The sequence below is a fragment of the Carcharodon carcharias genome, chromosome 3 (assembly GCF_017639515.1).
Source record: "Carcharodon carcharias isolate sCarCar2 chromosome 3, sCarCar2.pri, whole genome shotgun sequence".
NCBI lineage: Eukaryota > Metazoa > Chordata > Chondrichthyes > Lamniformes > Lamnidae > Carcharodon > Carcharodon carcharias.
This window is the reverse complement of record NC_054469.1, coordinates 159,757,311-159,780,693: the sequence shown is the minus strand read 5'-3', so window position 1 is coordinate 159,780,693 and position 23,383 is coordinate 159,757,311. Positions and strand designations below refer to the sequence as shown.

The 23,383-nt window shown below is 44.0% G+C and overlaps 1 protein-coding gene across 1 annotated transcript in view; it reads left to right on the top strand.

The window, feature by feature from the left end:
- LOC121276246 (adenylate cyclase type 2-like) overlaps window positions 1–23,383 on the top strand; it is a 504,535-nt gene that overhangs the window by 436,060 nt on the left and 45,092 nt on the right. Inside the window, exons 18-20 of the mRNA XM_041184445.1 lie at window positions 8,817–9,001; window positions 9,853–9,937; window positions 20,747–20,905. Coding sequence (XP_041040379.1) covers window positions 8,817–9,001; window positions 9,853–9,937; window positions 20,747–20,905 — 429 coding nt within the window. The remainder of the gene's footprint in view (window positions 1–8,816; window positions 9,002–9,852; window positions 9,938–20,746; window positions 20,906–23,383) is intronic.

Genomic DNA, 23,383 nt, shown 5'->3' with positions numbered 1-23,383 from the left:
GATGCAAGGCAAAGTGGCACAGTGGATCCAAAATTGGCTGAGAGGCAGGAAGCAGAGGCTGACAGTAGACGGATGTTTCTGTGACTGGAAGTCTGTTTCCAGTGGGGTTCTGCAAGGCTTGGTGCTGGGGCCCTTGCCGTTTGTAGTGTAAATAAATGATCTGGACTTAAATGTAGGGGGTATAATCAAGAAGTTCATAGATGAAATGAAAATTGATAGGGTAGTAAATAGTGAGGAGGACAGCCGTAAACTGCAGGAAGATATCAATGGACTGGTCAGGTGGGCAGACCAGTGGCAAATAGAATTCAACCCGGAAGAGTGTCAGGTAATGTACTTGGGGAGGGCTAACAAGGCAAGGGGTTACACTATGAATGGTGGGACTCTGGAAAGTACTACAAATCAGAGGGACCTTGGTGTGCATGACCATAGATCCCAGAAGGTAGCAGGGGGCAAGTAGATAAGGTGGTTAAGAAGGGATACTTGCCTTTATTAGCCGAGGCATATAATACAAGAGCAGGGAGGTTATACTGGAATTGTATAAAACAATGGTTAGGCCGCAACTGGAGTACTGCGTGCAGTTCTGGTCACCACATTAAAGGAAGGATGTGATTGCATGGGAGAGGGTGCAGAGGAGATTTACCATGATGTTGCCTGGGCTGGAGGGTCTGAGCTATGAGGAAAGATTGGATAGGCTGGGGTTGTATTCCTTGAAGCAACGAAGGTTGAGAGGTGACCTGATAGAGGTGTATAAGATTATGAGGGGCATGGATAGGGTGGATAGGAAGGCACATTTTCCATTTATAGAGGGGTCAATAAGCAAGGGGCATAGGTTTAAGGTGAGAGGGAGAAGGCTAAGCTAAGAGGGGAGTTGAGGAGAAATGTTTCCACCCAGAGTGTGGTGGGAGTCTGGAACTCTACCTGAAAGGGTGGTTGAGTCAGAAACTCTCGTACCATTAAAGAAGTATTTAGATATTCACTTGTGTTGCTGTAGCATCCAGGGTTATGGGCCAAGCGCTGGAAAATGGGATTAGTGTAGTCAGATCTTTGTTGAACTGCGTGAGCATGATGGGCCGAATGGCCTCATTCTGTGCTGTAGATGTCTATGAGTCTATTATAGCAGTGACTACTACAACTCAAAAATACTTAAGTGGCTATAAAGTGCTTTGGGACATTGTGAAAGGTGCTGTATAAATAGAGGTTTTGTCTTTCTTTTATTACACCTGCATAGAGTTGGCAGAATGGCCATGGTAATGGTGAAATTGGAGGCCCAGTGATGACTCCCTAAGGAGAATTAATTACAGAGCAATCAATTGATGTTAGGAAAGTGGCTACAAAGAAATCACTGCATTTACAAAACAATTCAACTCTGTAGCTAATATACCTTACCATTCTGACTTCTCTGGCACCAGCTCACTATATGCCATAAATGGCATCTGTCCCTTTTACGCTAAAGACCCTATCCACAGGATTTGTCATTTGTCAATCAGACGTGTACTAGCAGCTTAGGAAAAATGTAGATTGAATTGTTGGTCTGAGTTTTTCAAAAAAGAATGATACATGGTACTCAGTACAGCCTTAACTCAATAACTGGATTGTTTCCCTTCCCGCCACTGTGTTGCACACTGTGGGCAGAATTTTACGGCCCTGTTTTGGCGGGGAAGGGGCTGTAAAATGCGGCAAGCCATTATAAACCCCATTGACTTCAACGGGAACGTAAAATCCCACTGCTGTAAAATTCTGCCCTGTGAATTTACAGCCTATCTGGGGTGAACCAAGGATGGAGTAGAGATTTGTAAAACCTTTCTTTAAGCAATCTCCTAGTGACAAATAGGGATTCCCAGTCACTCCCAGACTTTGTAAGAGTAATAAAATGGGCGATAGTGAATCAACACCCTGTTTTGCATCACCCCAGGATTTTAGTTTCTTACATTTATTTTGATGAAGCCCAAGATTCTCAAGCCTCTGGTACATCAACACAGCAAGTCATCAGAATTGTGTCTACTTTAGCGCATGATGAAAATTCAGACTGTTGTTTGTTTGTTGGTTTAAATTTAAAATTGAATTTTGAGACATGTACAGTATTTAATTTTGTGATACCAAACCTTAAAGATGACCCGTCAAACCCCCACACCACCCAACCGCCCCCCCCCCACAAATCCACATACCCACACCCCCACCCTAGCCCCCGACACCTACCCACACAACCCCCACCCCTCACCCCGACACACACACCAGGCCCCTCATCTCATCTGCCTATCCCACCTCCTCAACTCACCTCACCACCCTCACCCCCTCAACTCACCCATACGCACCCACCCCCTCACCTCACCCCCATCCCATACACCCCACCCAAATAACCTCACACCCACCCCCTTCCCCTCACCCCCACACTCCCACACACCTCCACCCCTTCACCTCAACCCCCCCCACCCAACACACACACAAACACACGCCCCACTTCCCCCAGCATCTAATTAGTTCTAGAATGATTGGAAGGGGCTTACTAGATTTTAAACACATCTTCAATCCTGTCCTTCCCATGCCATCCCTCAGTTGCTGCTTCTGACTTTTGGGCACTTTGTGGGGTATTTTTTGGGTGGGTTTTTCAAAATCAGGACCACGAAGCTGCCCAAAGGTCAGAAGCAGCAGCTGATTGAAACTAAGCTGAAAAACTGGCTTTTAAAAAATCAGAACTCTCAGGCTGCTGGTACCCATTTTAAAAAAAACAATCTTTCAGGTCTGACTCCTGACTTTGGGCGCCATTACAACACCAAGTCCAAACCCCCTTCACCCCCATTTGGCACTGGTGAGCAGTTTTGTCAGATAAGAGCAGGACCTGAAATTATGTAATGTTGTACAGTCAGATCTGGCAATAGATTGTTAAATTAGTCTACACCCCTTGGACTTAAGAGAGCAAAATTGGGGGAGCAAAATTGAGGGCCATACTGAGAGAATGTTCAGGGTAAGAGAGTAATCGTGTTAATGGAGACAAGGCAATGGAGAGCAAAGGCTGTATAGTTGGGATTTTGAAAGTGCAATTACATTGAACTGGGAGGTTCCCCTCTTCCAGGAGCTGACACGGAAGGAAGTACAGGAAAAAAATAATAAAGGACTGTTTGTGTAATATTTAAAGATCAGTTACTTGCTAATATACTGGCCTTACCAGCAATCGCCACCCCCTATTAAAAAAGAAAGTCATTAGGTTCACTCACCAGTTTATTTTTTTACTTATTTTTAGACTATGATTCTCTGCATATAAGGTATTTAAAACCAATAGGGTAATTTCTATCTTCACTGCTTGGGTGGAACAGTTTTCCCAAACCTATTAGGTTTGTTCACTTCTTGTTTTCTTTGATTTCAATAAAATAAAATTGGATGAGTTGTAAACTGGTGGCTAATCCACTTCACTGTTTTAGCCCTCAAAGGATGAAGATGAAAATTACTCCTCCCTAATTTTCACATTTCCACCCCCAATAAACAGTGCACTTGGGACCCCCTAGCCATTGGCATCACTGCCCCCACCTCTGGGTGACTTGGGTGCACCTTATTTCATACCTCATATTAAGTAGTGATAATTACCCCAAGTGCCCTGGCAAACTAAAAGCTTCTTCTTAGTTTAATATTAGAGGTTTGCAGTTTCCTTAACTTTCTGTTACATGTGCCAATTCCATAAAACTACACATAATAGTGCTTTGAAAAATAAACTAGAGGTGAAACCAATGAAAGGAAATTAGCAGCTACAGGAGCAGCAGTTGCAAAATGGGAAGGATATATTAATTCACCAGCACTTGTAGCTCCACTAGTTTATTGATTCTTTGGTGTACATACTACTTCATTAATTAAACACTACTGCACACAACTACATTAATTAATACATGATTTTTCAGTGTGCTCACTGCTCTATGAATTAATTGCCACCTGATATACTATCCATTTTCCATTAATGCATTGATCTATTGGTGTATCTGCACCTCTATTCATTTATTCATAAGTTGATACTCACTTCTGCAGTTAAATCATTGACTAGCACTGTTCCATTCATTTAATAATTTGTTTTGCACTAGTTCAATGCTGTCTGCTGCTCTATGGATTTTTTGATTTGTTGGTGTGCCAATTATTCATTTGTTGGTGTATTTGTTCCTTCATACTTTTATTGATCTGTTGGTGTGCATGTTGCTGCATTATTTCATTATTTGATTGCTGTATCTGCTCTATTTCTTTATTGATTTGTTGATCTGATTGCAGCTGTATAAATTTACTAATTCACTAGTGCCTAATGCTGCATTAATTAATTTGCTTATCCCTATTGTTTCATTGATTTGTTGGTGTATTCACTGTTTATAAATGTATTAATGGCTAATGCTTCATTTGACTGAATGTGGCATCAATGAGCCCTGACAAAATTAAAGTCAATGGGAAGCTGTGAGAAAATTCCCCACTGTTTGGAGTCATACCTCGTGCAAAGGAAGATGGTTGTGGTTGTTGGACGCCAAACATCTCAGTACCAGAATATCGCTGCAGGGTAGTGTCCTAGGCCCAACAATCTTCAGTTGCTTCATGAGTGACTTTCCCTCCATCATAAAGTCAGAATTGGGGCTGTTCGCTGATGATTGCACAATGTTCAGCACCATTCATAACTCCTCAGAAACTGAGACAGTCCTTCCATAAGCAGCAAGACCTAGACAACATTTAAGCTTGGACTGATAAGCGGCAAGTAACATTTGCACCACTTAAGTGCCGTGCAATGACCATCTCCAACAAGCGAGAATCTAACCATCTTCCTTTGGCATTCAATGGCATTACTGTTTCTGAATCCCCCCAGTATCAACATCCTGGGGTTTACCATTGACCAGAAACTGAACAGGACCAGCCACGTAAATACTGTGGCTACAAGAGCATGTCAGGCGCTAGGAATTTTGAGGTGAATATTTTACCTCCTGACACCCCAAAGCCTAAGCACCGTATACAAGGCACAAACCAGGAGTGTGTTGGAATACTCTCTATTTGCCTGAATGAGTACGGCTCCAACAACACTCAAGAAGCAAGACAGCATCCAGAACAAAGCAGTCTGCTTGATTGTCACTCCTTCCATCAACGTAAACATTCACTCCTTCCATCAACGTAAACATTCACTCCTCCACCACCAGCACACAGTGGCAATAGTGTGTACCTCCTACAAGGTGCACTGCACCACCTTCCCAACCTGCAACCTCTACCACCTAGAAGGACAAATACAGCAGACACATGGGAACACCACCACCTGCAAATTCTCTTCCAAACCACACAAACCATCCTGACTTGGAACTATATTGCTGTTCCTTCACTGTCACTGGATCAAAATCCTGGAACCCCCTTCCTGACTGCACTATAGGTGTACCTGGACTAGATGGACTGCAGAGGGTCAAGACGGTGACTCACACCATCTTCTCAAGGTTAGTTAGGGATGAGCAACACATGTTGGCCTTGCTACCGATGCCAACATCCAATGAAAGGATTAAAAAAAAAATTTAAATTTCATGTATTGATTGCTTTATATGCTGCTACTTCATTCATTATTGTGTTGAGTGAGTATTTTTAATAGGTGATAGTTGGCATTAAATTGCCATTTTCTGAACAAAAGCAGAGACAGCAAATATATTAAGAATGTACCTTTAATGAAATGCTTCAAGATTAATTGAACTAAAGGATACCAAAAACTACAATTTAATAGTTTTACCATCCTTCAAAGGTGCATTTTGGTGTGGCCGGCAGGCCATGTTTGATATTTATTCTATCATCTTGATATTAGAACTTCTAATCAAGAAAAGAAGAACCAGCTCAATACATAGAAATATGTAGAGTTATACTTATTTTTCACCTTCAGTGGAACATCCATTACTCATGCTCTGATTATCTTCCTTCTTGAAAATCCATCAGATTATTCCTAGCACAAATCCTTACATCATACTGCACAAAAAAGACACTTTTATTTATAAAAAAGCTCCTCAGAGATTAGCTGACAAATTTTAGAACTATTTGGATGAAATTTAAGACAAAATGTTATATGTTTACATATCCCTGAGGATTGTAGACTTGTCTATTGCTGTGAAGAAATTTCACAGCCCATAACATCAAAAGGATGTTTTTCAATTTTGCTCAATTATCTTTAGAAATCAGGGATAAAGATTCCCCGGGGACATGAATAGTCTGCACAGAGTCCACTATAAAAATAATTATCGAGACTCTGTGCAAGATGTAGGCAAATGGACTGAATGGCCATTTTTCACCCCTTGCCTTTGTTTACTTTTACCATGAACATATGTAGCAACATTTCAGAGAAATTACGTAATGACCCATATTTTTGACTGAGGTTAGGTTCACAGAGTTGGGAGATTTACCGGCTTGGCGAACCCGCACTTTAAAAATGGCCACTTGCAGGTTGGATTTTGGTCAGGGTTGAGGTGTGGACTGAAATAGAATTCAGGAAGGGTGACCCTAGAATGAGTGCAGAGGCTGCCAGGTGCAGGGGCAGGCTGGGCACAAGGCCTGCCTCTGTGTTTCAGCACCGTGTTCAAATAAATTAAAAAAATTTTTAAAAATAAAACAAAAAACATCCCTCGAGACCTCACCCCCCCCCCATTCCACCCCATCCTCTTCCCATGCCCCATTCTTGCCAATGTACGAAAATCCATGTCTCCCACCCAACCCTCATGGCCCTTCACCCCTCTATACCAACACATGCCCCCACCACTCCCATTGTCCCCTCACACCGCCTCTGCTAACCCATGCCCCTTGGCCCACCCCCACTGTCCACATACCCCTATGCCAACTTAGTGCCAACTCATGCCAACCCATGCCTCCCACCCACAACCCTTTGCCCTTACCCCCTCCTGGCCTACTCACCTAGTAACCTTGGACATTTCTTGACCAGCTTTGACACTTCCTGGATAGCTTTCACAACTGCATAGTTCCAATGAGTTTGTGCATAAAAAGTGCATAATCATGTTGACTTTCAACAATCTCAAAGGGTAAATTACCTCTGCCAAATGGTGCCTTACCTCTCCCAAAGGTATCTCAGGACCCTATCCAAAGTCGTACTTTACATTTCCAAAGGGGTATGTAGGCTCTCCAAATGAATCCACCAAGTTAAAACCTCTTCTTACCTGTTCTAGTCTGCATACTCCAGATTTCACACTCTTGGTCTTCTAAAATCCCACTTCAGGGGAGGCAGTTAGCGATTTAAATGGCCAGCTGCCTCGGCAATTCACACATGTGCGAACCCTGGCCCAACTCCAGTCCCGCTGCTGGGAAGATGGGAAATGCTGGGTTCGGTGGCAGGACTTAGAAATTTTGGAGAAGCTCGCCATCATTGCGAAAATTGGGCCAATATTAATTTTGCAGCTCTAGCTGATGGTAACTGATGGATTGGTGTACACAGCAGTGGTTGTACAGAAATATCAGAGTAATATTGTTAACTTGCTGCTGCCTTTGATTTTAATCCTGCATATTAAGCACATTAAAATTTTTGAAACCTCAATTTGTAGGTAGCACTCAACTGTTTATGTTGACAACACTAGTCAAAAAGAGTAACTATTTTATTTCTGATTCTTTGTCATATAGTTTAATTTATTTATTAAATTCTTTTTTAAAGATATGTTTCTACTGCACATCCATAGTAAAACCTCTCTTACAACAAAATCCTGCTTATTCCAAATTACAAAATTGATGGGCAGGAAAAAACCAGTTGGCACATCAAGACAATTAAGCAGCTTGACCCTCATTGCTCTTAACTACCGGAAGTTATGGTAATCCGCCCAGTAGACAAAAAAAAACAGATTTTTTAAAACTCTCTGCCAATTCAGGGGTGGGGAGTTGGGAAACACTTTGGTAAGTTCCTCTCTTATTCCCAAAGGCAGTCAAAACCAATTCCCCAGACTACAGTGGCCTTGAGACAAATCATCCAATCCATCCTACACATTGTACACAGCAACATCAGCCCCAATCAAGAACTCATCCACCTACTGTTTGCATGTTTGCAATGAATCCACACTCACTGCACAAGCAGGTAGCTTGATCCTCTCTGCAAAAAGAACCTTACTCCTAATCTGGTGCAATGGTTACATAACTCATATGCATGATGCCTGGTCCTCTCTAACCTTTCAAGTTCAAATAATTTATTCACCCAAACACATTGTAGTTCTTCCATTATTTTAAATACCACCGTCAAATCTAAACAAAAAGGAGACTTCTTTCCAGTTATATAGTGTCATTCACAACCACTAGACATCTCAAAGTGTTTCACAGTCAATAAAGTACTTTTTTCTTTGAATTGTCGTCAGCATTGTCATGTAGGATATCTGCTCGAAATCTATGCTTTTCTGGAGTTAAATGGCCCATCTCTCTAGGCATTTCATAACTAAGAACTTTTAAATGAGGGATCAATCTATTAGCCCTCTGAATCTTTTCCAGAGCCTCTGTTACCCACCATGTGAGTGGATTATAACTTGAGGCAATTTTCTAAGTGAGTTCTAACTCAGGTTTTGTAAAAGCACTTTCTCCTTCTTCTTCTGTCAGCATCGCCCTTTTTTCTTGGGGTTGCCACAATGCTAATTGTAAAAGGACACTATGGTGCTGTTCCTTTTATATTAGATTGGGCTAGCAATACATCCAAATATTCTCAGTCTTGCAGCACCAATCTTGATCTTTTAGAGACATCTTCCTTGAAGAGACTTTTTACTATATCAGAAGCATACAGTGTGATTTCCACCTTTTAAGGAAATTTACTTTTAATAGAGCTCATTATAATAGGGTTTCAATGTGTTACTTTTCTACCACAGTATTTTCTATACAGCTGTATTTTGGGATTGATGTCGTGTTCTGTGTTCCTGCGAGTAAACTACGAGCTGAAGATGGTGATGATGCTGATTGCTGTGGTGGTTTACAATGTAATTCTTCTGCAAACCCATTGCTCGCTCTTTGATGAGTATAGCAAAATGCTATACACAACTGTAAAGATGGAAAGGTAAATTCTCTGCAAGTTGTCTGTTGAGTTTTTCCTGTTATATGTGTGAATCATTCAGCATTGAAGTTTACTGCAAAGTAGTCCATCATTTAGTCCATCATTTGTCTGCCAGCTCTTTGCTAGGGAAATCCAAAACTAATTCAACGGCCTCTGTTTCTCCTCAAAACCCTACACCTTTCTCTGCTTCAAATATTTATCCACTTTTCTATTAGAAGTGCTACCTCAATTCTGCCTTGTGGTAACGATTGTTTTTAAAATCCCCTTGTCATTGAATATTTAACCAGATTAATTATCCTTGTTCTATTCACTTGGTCAAAATGTTTAAAATATATATTAAATCATCTTTTAGCTTCCTCTACTCCATTAAGGAATTAAACCTACTACCATTATTTTATTTCAAGGAAGTAAAGAACTCTAATTATGCATCCTATTATTATGCATATTATGTACGTTATTTCATGGATAGAAAAAGTTGAAGAAAAAAAAATTTAAATTAAAATGTCAGAGAAGTTATAGATATTTTGAAACATTGAATATGATGGAATAAGTTTAGAACAACTTGAAATAAATATATTTTGTGGTGAATATGAAAAACATTAAAGTTTTGATGATGTTTTCAATCATTTTATGTTTATCACAATAACTTGAAAAGAGACAGTTGGAATGTTACAACTTGCAATAAATATTACATTTAAAAACTGGAAGAAAATGAACGTGAGGTAAAAAAGAAGTCAATATATATATATATATATATATATATATAGTAACAGCTATACACTGATCTGGTGCCAGAATTTTATTCTCGTATTGATTCAATGTATTAAGAATTATATTTTCTACTCCTTTGTTAGACCTGGTGTGCTGAAGGATCTGAAGACAATGGGCGTAATTTCTCTTTTTATTTTCTTCATCACACTTCTTGTCCTGGCTAGACAGGTGAGGAAAACATTCTGTAAACATTTGATTCTTTTAACATAAAAGCAAAACAGACAGAAAGAGCTAAACTGTAGAGATGTACAGAAATAAGTTTAAAGACTATTAAGTTAAAACTATAGTAACAAACAGAGTTCAATGATATGGACACCTTTGATTTTGTTGACATTCAGGTGATTAATACAGGGAATAGTATTTTCCTGAGCAGCTTACCACCATTTGATAATTGTTTTAGCAGTACCCAAGTTTCAACTCTTTTGGCTTTAGCCACATTCTGTATATTATCGCGTAAACTGTTTTTCATTGTTTCCTGCTGACCTATGTTGGGAACCACATATTGAAGAGACTGTCCTGGAGCTGTTAGGGCCATGTTAGAGGGCTCTGCGTAGCACACATGCCTCCATCCCAGTCTTGGGTAGGGGAAGGCTTCTCTGGGCAGTGACAGTCGATCACAATGTGGTGTGCAGGGCATGGTCAGTCACCTAAGGCATTTGGTCCTAGGTTTTCTAATCACGGTGTTATGAGGCAGAGGGCACAGTAATGTTCAGGGGAGGCATCTGGATCCTGTAAGTTGGTAAATGAAAAGTCAAGGGGGATTATTGGATGGTCTCAAGGGGGAGTCCAAAAAGAAAAGGTTCCATGTGGCCTCGAGAAAGTGAGGGGTCAGGTTGACAATCAGCATGGGGACATCAATATTAAAATGTTAAGGGGAGAGAACAGGAATATCCACATGAACAATGATGTGGCCAAAGGTAACAGGAGGCTGGATAGTGACAAGGGGAATGGGAATTAGTAGGAGGTGAGTATGGACGAGGATGGTAGGAACTTTTCAGGTGATAGGGGTTGGAAGCTGGTCTCAAGCACAAAAGGCAGCAGACTTTTCACATTCACCTGAGAATGATGCAGTTTAGAAAACAAGCTAGAAAAAATCGATCAGAGAGGGATCACTGGGTGTGTGGGAGGAGTTCAGCACAGCAACTTTTGGCTGATTGAAGGGGCATCCTTTAAATCTCCTGCTCAAACCATGCAGAGAATGGCTCAGCTGACCGCTGGACTCGAGGGTCGAATGCACAATGAACGAGCTTGGCTCCTTTTTCTAATGTTGTACATTTAGGCAAGAATCCATTAAGCTTAGGTGCTGCGGTCCATATGTTACAAATTGGTATCTGACCCTTACAGAGGCATGTGAGAATGGATGTAGGGTCAAACAATCAAGAGCCACGGCCACAGCATAGAGGCAGCATGGACCCTACAAGCCTTAATGTTCCCAGTGTTCTGCTCATGGCATTCAAGGACACCCTGTTTGCAGTAATGATGTAAGTGCAAAGATTGGGTCTCGATAGTTATTGTCCAGGCAACTTGAGGACAACTGCCAGAAACCTGACTGTGAGTTATGGAACATGGGTCTTTTGACCCTAATTAAGACCCCCATTGTGAATATTCAGGCACGTCTGAGGGGAAATCTCAGCCACCTGTCATCCTCCAGGATAGTGCCATGTACAGACTGAGGGTAAGTCAAGACCCAGAGACTGCATTCCTGCCTTGTATATGGAGGGAGATCATTCAACAGGAACTACCACTGATTGCTCAACTGTATCTGTTCACAGATACAAGGAGGAGTGGAGAATGCAGGCTGCATGTACCGCTGTCTTGTTGATAGCTATGGATAGAATGAAGAGAAGAAGGGCCCTTCGCCAAATTGACACAGCTCAGGGATGACCATCGCACAGAGGATCAAGAGCCAACGGGGCCCCAGGAACTCCCGAAGGCTGATGAGGAGGGGCCAAATCCATGAAGATGTTTGGCACAACCAAGGGTCTACAGAAGACGAAGCTCATACATGGAGATGAGCAAAAGGATGTGCCGCAGGTGCCTTTGCTTGTCTAGGGATGTGATAACTCATATTTGCCACATACTCCATGAGGAACTCACGCTACATGGACTTGGAAGACATCCAATGCCAGTTGCTCTGAAGATTACCATTGTACTGAACTTTGTTTTGCCTGGGGGTCCTTCCAGTGCTTCACTGGGGACCTTTGCAGAATATTGCAATCATCAACATGCAAAGCTCACCATTACATGCTGTTGTGCGTGGCTGAAGCAAGGCAGGCTACCAGAACTGTGGGATTCACTGCAATTTCAGGCTTCCCGCAAGTGTAGGGCACCATCGACTGCACATGTGTGGCCTTGAGAGCTCTCTGGCAATGGCCTGTGAGATTTATTAATCGAAAAGGATTTCACTCTCTGAACATCCAGCAGATTTGTGATCACAGAGAGCAGATCTAGCATGTTTGTATTAGGTACCCAGGGAACTCCCATGACTCTTACATTTTGAGCCACTCCAGGTGCCAGAGATATTTGAGGGACCTCAGCACTTAGAGGGTTGGCTCCTCGGTGATAAGTTGGCTGCTTGGTTGCGCATTCATCAGCCACAGAGTGCATCTGAGGAGAGATACAATGCTGCATGTTCCACCACAAGGTCCTTAATGGGGCAAACTATTAGCTTCTTAAAGATGCATTTTCGATGTTTGGACCTTTCAGGTCCTTAGAGTGTGTCCTGTATCATCGCTGTTTGCTACGCCCTGCACGACCTTGCACTGCAAAGGGGAGACATGTTGCTAAAGGGAGACATTCAGGAGCTGAACGTCTCCTTCAATGCGGAGGACTTGGAATTGGATGAATCTGAAGAGGGGGAGGATTCAGACAAGCCACATGAGGATGTTGTTGCACAGGAAGGACGCGGCAGACATATCCGCTGCAACCTCTACAACATTTCAAAACTATTAAGGTGAAGACAATTTTATGATCGAAATTCTCTTCAGGCTTTGATTCAGGGGACACAACAAAATTTGATAGCCAGTGCCAACATATCAGGAAAGGTCATCAACCTCACAATGTCAATGGATGCAGCATATCTCACCTTCCTCCCTAACGATGGGGTCATCCTTGGAATGTGGAGTAGCTTAGGGAACCTGTGGATTAACACTCCACTAGCATATCTGCTTAATCAACTGCACATAGTACAGCCCTTGAACCATGTTGTCACCAAGGCAATGGCATGGCAGCCTTCAAGCAGCTGAAACACCATTGCACACATGGATACACCCATGACAGTATGACATCAGCTAAGCAAGGCAGCACTAACAGGAAAAACATTCATCAATGGTTAGTGCTTGGCCATCTCAACATCTGGACAGCCCCATCTCTCCAAACATCAGCTCTCAAGGATGAATAATGCAGAGGTATCAGCTTGCTACTGAGCCCCAATATGCCTTCAGACATCAAGATGCAGTGACCTGTTATTCTACAACAGTCACCTAAAGCTGTGTGTTATTTTAGCATTGTCCTCAGAGAGTGGTTCAGCAGGACCATTGTTTGATTATTTACAAACACTACGACCCTGCATTCGCCAGAAGACTGCCCGCTGATGTGGGGCGTCATGGTGGGCGTGAGCATGCAATATGGTGGAAAGGCCAAACGTCATTTTCATGACGTTGTGAAACCAATTTGCAATTGTCCACTCCACCCATCAATGGCAGGCCGCATTTCCACTGCCACACGTCAGGAACGTTATTGTAAAACATCTGCATATCATTATAAGCCCAGCTTACCGTAATCATCCCTCCACACAGGATCATCTGGGCACATCATGTAGCCATGTTTCAGAACAGAACATAAGTGAGATGCACCTGGCGAGCTGCACTTTGCTCGGGACTTTGAGACTTGTTTGCCTACCTTGCTTCAGGCAGCACTGGTGGTCATCAGTGCCAGGCTTCGCAGGCAGCACCACATCACTTTCAGGGGGGATCAAGGGCAGGTCTCTTCTCACTAGGCTTTTCGCTGGGCTATGGCTTGCTTGGGGAAAGGGAAGTGTCCTCAGGCAAGGGAAGAGGCTGCAGAGCTAGAGCATTACTGGGGAAAGGGGGTGCCCCAGGGAGTGTGTGAGGCCACATGTTGATCTGTGCCAGTGGCCTCAAGGGTCAGGGCTGAGGAGGCTGTCTCCAGATGAGAGGAGGCCAGATAGAGATGTTAGGGTATGTGTGTGAGAGAGTGGGTGCTGATGCCCATGAGTTGGCAGTGAGTGAGTTGCCAGCAAATATGATGGCCTTCTGAATGTGAGTTTAGAGTGATGAGATGGTTGACTTACCCTGGCGCCACAGATGAGAACATTCATCCTCTTTCTGCATTGGATGGCTAATCTCTTCTATGCAACATTGGCATTGATCACCACTGCCACTGCCTCCCAAGCTGGAGTGGCGGCACTGATGGGCCTCCTGCAGCCAGGACATCGTTGCAAGCTCCAACAGTGTCCAGAAGGCATTCCAGGGATTCGTCACTGAATCAGGGTGCTGCAGTCTTCTTGCCTTTTGGGGCCATGTCTTCTGCGCAGCAGTCCTGGGCTAGAAGCACTGAGAGATGTGTGCGTGGCTGCACTTTAAATAAGGCACCCAACATGGGGAAGTGGCGAGGTGATGGCGTGGCAGGTGAATCAGTTCCCTCCAACCAACGAAATGGCGTGTTTCCTGAGAATGCATGATTAATGATGCTGGATTGGGTCGATATGGCACAAAAACCCGCTGGGATTTTTCCAGCCCGCTACTGCACTTAATGCAAATCTGGGAAGATTCCACCCTATGCCCTGCATTGTCTTGGCATTTTGGAGAGATGTGGCCCAGTCAGTATTGACACAGCAGTCATTAACAACTTCCTCCCTTCATTGATTCTGCAGAGCACTCAGGAGATGTGCCAAAGCATCGCTTTCATAGCTTTACCGTTCTCAACATTGTCCATCTCACAAAGGCCAATCCTTTCTATCTACCCTAATATTGTGAGCAATTTTGGGCTCCGTATCTCAGGAAGGATGTGCTAGCCCTGGAGAGGGTCCAGAGGAAGTTCACAAGAATGATCCCAGGAATGAAAGGCTTAACATATGAGGAAAGTTTGAGGACTCTGGCTCTATACTTGATGGAGTTTAGAAGGATGAGGGGGGATCTGATTGAAACTTACAGAATACTGAAAGGCTGGGATAGAGTGGACATGGGGAAGATGTTTCCATTAGTAGGAGAGACTAGGACCCGAGGGCACAGCCTCAGAGTAGAGGGAAGACCTTTTAGAACAGAGATGAGGAGAAACTTCTTTAGCCAGAGGGTGGTGAATCTACAGAATTCATTACCACAGAAGGCTGTGGAGGCCAGGTCATTGAGTGTATTTAAGACCGAGATAGATAGATTCTTGATTAGTAAGGGGATCAAAGGTTATGTGGAGAAGGTGGGAGAATGGGATTGAGAAACTTATCAGCCATGATTGAATGGCGGAGCAGATTCGATGGGCTGAATGGCCTAATTTCTGCTCCTATGTCTTATGCTCTTGTGGTCTACCCTAAGTCAATGAGTGCATAGTCATGCAATGAATTTCATATTGAGTTGTGTACTATGACTTTAAAGAAAGATCCATAGAGCACCACTAGGCAGCCATTTAGGAGCAAAGGAAGAAGCCCAGAGGTTATTCGATGGCTTCATCAGGATGAGAACACATCTGACAGCACACACTCATTCCCCTCTAGCAGACGTTTCTAATGTCACTGAATGGAAGATACTTCAATTGTTCACTGTCATGCATGGGGTGACTGGGAACAAGAAAGGAATAATGTTCAGCCTTAAACGCGGAGACAAAAAAACAATGCAGAGAGGCATGAAAGGCTATGTTGCTCGATGACGGATACTACTTTTCCCGAAAACTCACTGTCACAAAATAAACACCACCACAAGTACACTTGGGTGATAAGATTCCAAAACTGGTCATGACAAACAGTTGTTGCATTCACAAACTACAGACTTCAGTGCGTCAGCATCAGGATAATTGCTAACCTTTATGAGCAATTCTCCTGAGGCCAGATAATGTCTGTTTGAGATCCAAGGGTCACGGGTATATTGTCCAGCCATCATTTTCACATATGAAGTGCCTTTGTTAATTTTGCAGATATGGAAAAAAAGACTAATCATTGTGATGAGATTGAATGAGAGTTAATGGAACTGCAAATCCAGATGGGAGATAATTGAGGGGTGTACATTTTGGACCCTTGAATGAATGCGTCACATCAATTAACCATTGAATACCTAAGACTTGGCGAGGGATAAGTGCAAACTATATTTATAATAGTAAAGAGTATATACAGTGAATGAACACTCATTCCACCATTGTGCATTCAAAACTTCTTAATTTTTCTAACCCTACCTCTACATCTAGCTGCATCCCTGACAGCTGCAGCAGAGGTAGAGACAGCTTCCTGACCACTGTGCCCTGTTGTCTGTGATGACTTAGGTGGGTTTCCTCTGGTGGCTCAAAACCTGGAAGCCCCTGGCCTGCTAAGAATCTCCTGCTGAGGGGCAGATGCCCACTCCTCAGCCTGTCATGCTGGAGTTGCTGGGGTCTCTGGCAGAGAGGATTTGGAGAGGCAGGACACTCTTGTAGTGTCCTGGGCGAATGCCCCTAGGGTGCCTGGCTGGTGTTTCTCCTCCTCCCTTTGAGTGTCCAAGGGCCCATCCACGACTTCTTGAGGAGAAGGGGCACCTGGAAGAAGGTTGAAGTGCTGCATCCCCCTCTCGCCTAGCCACTGCTGAAATTCATCCATGGCTAAAGTGAAGGTGTGCAGGTCTGACTGCAAATCTGGCAGGAATTGCTGGACCTGGGTGTCCAAGGCAGCTTCCATCTTTCCCATGGAGACTTAAATGTGCTTACATGCCGGTGCCATCACAGCAGACAGAACGTGGACAGACTCATGCATCCTTCATTCCAGTCTGGTGATGGCCCCTGACAACTCTGCCTGATTTTCCTCTGTCTCTGCATCTCCAACATTTCTCTCAGGGCTGATTCCAGAGGCTGATCATCAGATTTGGAATCAGCAGGATCCTGGTCTCCAGCAGGCCTCTGAGTATCAGAGTCCTCGTGCTGTGAACCCGAGTCGGTGAGGTGATCACCAGATTGTGAACCTGAGCCAACTCTAGAACTAGGCCCCACCAAGGTGCATGTATCTGCACTGGTGGAGGGTGCAGGTGAATGCAGTGATGGATCTTCATCAGATGGGTGTTCAGTATCCTCACCTGAGCTGGTCTGGGGCTGGGGTTGAGGCGCTTGCTTGAAGATAGCCTTCATCTTTTCTTGCTCGTAGCTAGAATAGAGAATTAGGCAGGCTCCAACATTAAAGGTCACTAGGCACAATCATTGTCCACATGTATACTGAGTGGATCCTCACTGACTTGTTGGAGGAGGCTGATCTCGCCTTCCATACAGGAACGATTTCTATCCCCACCAGCGAGCTCTGCCTCCTGTTCCTCATGGGTGGGGAGCGTCCTCAACTCTGGGGTCCCCCTCTGGTTTTTGTGCTCTCTCTTCTGATTGCAGGCAATCTTGTCCTGCATAAAGACAGATGGGTTGACTGTGAGCACTATGGATGAAAGGACAGTTCAGAAGCATGCATGCCTGTTCTCTGTGCTGAACCCTTCCCAGTAAGGGATTAAGAAGCCATTGGTGCAAGAACTTACATGAGATTTTGAGCTGAAAGTGGCTGGCAAGCAAACAATGCTGATATCCCATTTGCTGGTAGAGTGTGATATCCCTGTGGACTCTAACCCTTCAACTGTCTTTGAGAGTGTGAGTTTGGAGTGAATAGAAGTTTCACTTACCCTGGCAGAGCAAATCATTCTTTTCCTGTACTGCACGGTGGTCCATTTTTGTTGGCCACAGGTGCTGACCTCCCTTGCGACCTCCTCCCAGCCCAATGTGGTCAGATGGGAGGACCTCCAGCTCCCATCCTGAGAAAAGAGGACCTCCCGCCTTTCCTAGACAACTTGGAGGAGAATCCCCAGGGATGCCTCGCTGAACCATGGAGCGGAGAGTTTGGTGCTTTTGGGTGCTATTGAGAACCAGAACAAAACAACACCCCTGGCCTGTAGTGAGTGAATGGCTGTGCGGGTGCTGTTTAAATATGATGCCAGGACCTTTGGCCCTATAGGGTAATGGGGAGGTGGACAAATCCCTGCCTGTCCCACCAGAAGCTTCAACGAGCTCCTCATTGATGTATAATTAAAGAGCTGAAAACAGAAGGTTGCATAGATTAAGGTGACCCACTGACCAGTGGGAATCATGCTGACTTTCCGACCTGCCACTGCACCTTAGTCTCCAGAATGGAAAATTCTGCCCACTGTCTTAATTCTAACCTTCATTGATCAGATTGTTCCTGTTGTTGGTTATGTTGCCAAATGGAACATTATGGGCTGAATTTTCACTGCCGAGGTGGGTAGCTCAAGTCAGAAAATTTCTCAATTCACTGGACATGACTCAGTAAAAAGTATCCCAATATGAGCTATTTTCATTCCAGGGAATCAGGGGAGAAATAGAGTCAGACCCACCAACCCTAGAAGCAGAGTATAGGCATTCATAGGAGTGGGCGAGTGTTGAGGTGGGCAGGTTAGAAGGCCCACTTTGATTCTGTGGGACTTTGTCACAGTTGTTTTAAAAGCTGTTAGGCCCCCTAGCCCTAGCCCTTATTCCCTCACTCCTCCCACCCACCCACCAACTCCCCCATGTCCTCTCATAACCCCCATGACACCTCTGTAGCCATACACCAGTATCTCCCATGGGCAGACCTCAGATGTAGAAATAAAAAATAACTCCTAACAATCTAACACAGTTCCCACTTATACACACTTGATTGTGAATAAAACTCCCATTCATTAAACTGTACAATCTGATGCTATTGTTTTTTTAATCTACGCCTGATGGCCTGACAATCAAAACGGTCCAGGAGAGGTTTTTTTCTAACTCTCAGTGACAGCTTCAGACTTCTTTATTAATGTTTAAAGAGCAGTTGCTTTAAAAACTTCAGATCATGATACTTAAACAGACCTTATCAGCTCTTCAAGCGCATCTACAGCTCTTCCATCAATTTGTAACTCCCACGCTGTGGGTTAAAGCCCTTGAAATAGCCAAAATGGAATCTGTTTGAGCTCAACACTAAGTTCAAATCTGTCTGCTGAGTTTGGATTTCCCTCCTGTGTGAATTACCTCCTACCCCCTTTCCCTTACTGGCAAAAATTGGATCTCGACCCTTTGAAGAAATAAGGATAGCTGGCTCAAACGCCAGTTAGCTTTCGACTCTAAACCACATTGGTAGAACTATTGGGCCATATTTTAATTTTGAACAGATATTGACTTTTGTTGTAATGACAAGCACAATATTTGTACATCCCACAAGAAATAGGAGGGAACAACAACCACCTAAAATCACAACTGCTGAGTCGACAAAGAGTGATTCAATACAAAGGAATGGAAAAAGAGGATGGAAAGATACCCAGATGCTAGGACAACCTCCAAATCATCAGAATTTACCTGCAACAACAGAGCCTACCATTCCACGAAGAGTAGCATGAATGAGATATGGAAAGATTATGAGGCCTCCAGACCAACTGAAGCTATGAACTCAGAGGCTTGAAAGGGGCTGATGGGGTAGTAATAATAATGCAAATACATGAAGTAAACTAGAATAACTTGAAATGCACCGGTTAAAGGCTTGGGGAGAGATGTAGCCTGGCACGTAGTGGGTTATTGTGGGATAAGTACAGTACCACCCACAGGGTGATGTAAGAGAACACATGATCCACATCTAGCGTTAGTTTAGTGTTGGAGTGAGCTGTGTGCATAAGTAAGTATGGGGACAGCTCCCAGCTTGAACCCTCTTACTGTGTATATGTACCAGTTCTTGTAGTTAATAAATACATAGAGTTAACCTACTTAAGACTTTAAAGACTTCATTAAGACCTACTGAATGGTCTCCAATACCCTACAACAATAATGAGGCCTGAGGATTTTAAACCAACCTCTTGGTGCATACATTGGAATAATGCTGCCAATTCATGCCTCGTCGGGTATTAGGTAATTTCTCACTCTGTGATACAGCCCTCTAGGACTCTTTACCCACCCAGTTTCCTCTGCCTCACTTTTCTTCTTTCAAAAAACTATTCAAAAAACCTTATTTGCCTTTAGTATTGCTGAAAAAAGAGACATGTCTAAGCACTCATCAGGACACTCGCAATAATAAGGGGAAAACAATAATTTATACTGTATGTGAAAAGAGTGCTGATTGGAGAATGCACCAATGATGGTGACTCACAGTTAACTGCCAAACATTGTCAGAAATTTAAGCCAGGCAGCTTGACCCTGATTGGTCAAGGCACTGCCCTGAGGAATGCGTCAGTGAATGGCTGTCACTTACTTTGTTTATCAAAGGGTAGGTCCCAGCCACTGTTCACAACGGGCAGGGTACAGATCGTACCCAACCAGCCTGTGCTTACAAAACTCAAAACACAGCATCCAACATTAGATGTGATTCCGCGATTAGACAACATTTGCTAAATAATCCTTAGTGTGCTAAGAATTATGCTTGCAACCAATTTAAGCTTATCAGTTGGGCTCGCAGTGTGGCACATTTACATGTACTGGAAGCTACATATATTAATACACAGGGCCCTGTTCTTTGTAGGCCGAGAGGACATGTACATGCATTGTGCCTGTATCAGTCAAACAAAATAAGTGACAGCCATTTGTTGTAAGGCATCATCCTGCCTATATGCTGTAAAGACATGAGTTTCACTGTGGCATCTATCATTGACCTTATACAATCAGTGCTTTCGTATTATTAACTGATGTGTGTTAACATGCATTCAATTTGCCTTAGAATCTTTTTAATATCATATGTAATTTGGTCAGATGATAAGTGGTCTATTGTTTCTTTACCTTTGTGTCCTCTTGTAACAGAATGAATATTACTGTAGGTTAGATTTCCTGTGGAAGAACAAATTTAAAAGAGAATGTGAGGAGATAGAAACCATGGAAAACCTCAACAGAGTGTTGTTGGAAAATGTGCTTCCTGCTCACGTAGCTGAACATTTCTTGGCTGAAAACTGGAAAAATGAAGTAAGTGTTTCTTCAGACTTACACAAAAATATTTCTTGCATGTGTTTACGTACTAGACAAAATCAAAGGTGGCTGGCTCAATGGATAAATATATGAAATGGAACCAAACTATGCAGACCACTAACATCCCACTTGGATCTTTTGGCTGTCCTGTGCTGGTGTAGACTTGATCAAACTTCACAGCGATTCGTTACACTGACAATGTCCAGGGTCATATGTGAAAAATTATTTCTTTGTTTTTTTTTTCTGCAGCAAGATTCAACACCCGAACAAAGTAAGTCGAGAAAATGAGAGGGCAAAAAAAGTAGAGCACAAAATTCACATGCAACAGAATTTGGAGGTCCTTTAAGTGAGGTTTGCAGTCTCTCCAACCAATTCTGGCATGATTTGCACAGTGTCCTGTGCTGGGAAGGGCACTCACATGGTGTCCCAAGGGTGTGCTAGAAGTTTACCAACTGCCCAGGTCATATATCAAACAACCATACCAGCTGATTTGATGCAGGATTTACAAACCTGTACCATGCAGGTCCATGCTTGTCACTCACAAAAGAACAGGCATGAAGGTGCAAGAGATACCCGCCACTAGCATTATTTAAAGGGCCAAGCATCCAAATTGTAGTAAGTTGACTTACAGAAACTACTGCTATTGCAAAGTCTCTGGAGTGTTTTTGGAGGTGTTGTGGTGAGTTGCTGGATTTGGCAGGGGGTGTGCTGCATTCTCATAGGGAGGGCAGAGGATTTCGTGACCTGTCCACACAAAGGGTGGAATCTTCTAGTCTGGAGTATAAATTGGGAGGTGGGAGCAGAAGTGAGAGACATTTTCTCTCGGGGCGGAATGGCTGGGCATGTGCGATCTTGCACTAGTCAGCTGTTTAGATACACATGCATGAGGAACACAACAAATCTTGTGGCACGGTGGGCGGGAAGTCAACGTCCCCACTGCTTCTTCCTCAGCTGGACCACAGCTAGTAGAAGTGTAGAGTTGCCTGTAGCCAGCATTATGTATGCCTGAGATGATCTGTGAACAAATTGGAGTGACCCATCTAGTCAGCATATTCTTTGAAACTGTCCTTCCAGCCCTGAGCATTTCAGTCAATTGGAAACCCTGTACTAGCACTGATGTACTCCTGGCCTCCCTGCACCCCACCATGGTGAAGCCCATTCTGGAGGCCACAGATGAGATCTTCTCTCATTCATACATCAAATGTACATGGAGACTGCAGCATTGATCGGAGTAATGAAAGCCATGTCTGCAGACCCTCCTTCAAATATTATTGGGCTTCTCTCCATCACCCTTGAGATGCATTGAAGAGGCACTTGCCTTGCCATCATAGATGTACCACCCACCCCCTTATCAGGCATGACCATCTACCTGGGACCCTCAAGGTTCTAAATCAGTATACTGCTGTCAGCCTCTCCCCACCTCCCTGGGCACAGGGGAGCCAACCCCTACCTCCCTCCCTCCCTCTCTCTCTCTCCCTCTCGATTCCCTGACAGCCCCCCCACCACTCCCTGTCTTGGTCAACTTGAGTTGTCCTTCAGCGCAGACTTTACTGCAGCACCTGAACATGCTGTGATCTCGATGTTATGAGACCCATGAGCCAGGGAGCAAACCTTGTGGGCTTCAGCATAGAGAAGGAGAACACATCTGAGTATGGTTCTCACACAGGTGATTCATGATGATTAGGGTATCCCTTTATTTGACCAATTGTGCTCACCTTTAACTTCATCAACCTGAAAAGACCCTCCTCCCATTTTAAGGATTCACACGTACAGAGCAACTTTGTTGTGAAGGAAAGCCTTGGGAAAACAGTGCATGTAATATTCCATTCATGTTCCACCATCTTTTACCCTCCTACTGTCACCCACCAACACCCATCACCCTTGACCCACTCAATCCACTCTGCCCTTAGTTACCCTTGAACCTCTCCCTATTATTCTGGAGCCTATAACCATCACGCTTCACATGCCTTCTGTCCCCACTGAGCCTACACCTATTACTGTCCCCATGCCCACCCTGACTCTCACCCCTCCCATTATCTGTGCCATCTGTTTCATCCGTTTCTGTGACCCACCACCCCCCGAAATGAGACTATCTGCTGCCTGACCATGACCCTGAGCCTGCCAGCACACCGCATACCACTGTCCCATCTCACTGTGACTGTTCCTTCCACTGTGCAATATCCTCCGTTCAACCTCCAGGACCCCAATGTAGACAGCACCAACCCTGCCCTTTAGGACCACCTCAGACCCACTATTCCTGCCCAGAAACTCCCCCCAACCGATTCACAGGACCTCCACACCCAACATGCAAGGTCCTTCCCTCCCTCCCACGTCCCTGCACCCTCATCTTCTCTCCTTGGCTACCTCCCTGCCCCAGACTCCCTCTCTATCTCTGCCAGCCTCCCTCCCTGAACCCCTTAGACTGCTACCATCATCGCCTCAATGAACAACGGTCCCCAAAAACACTGGCTACTC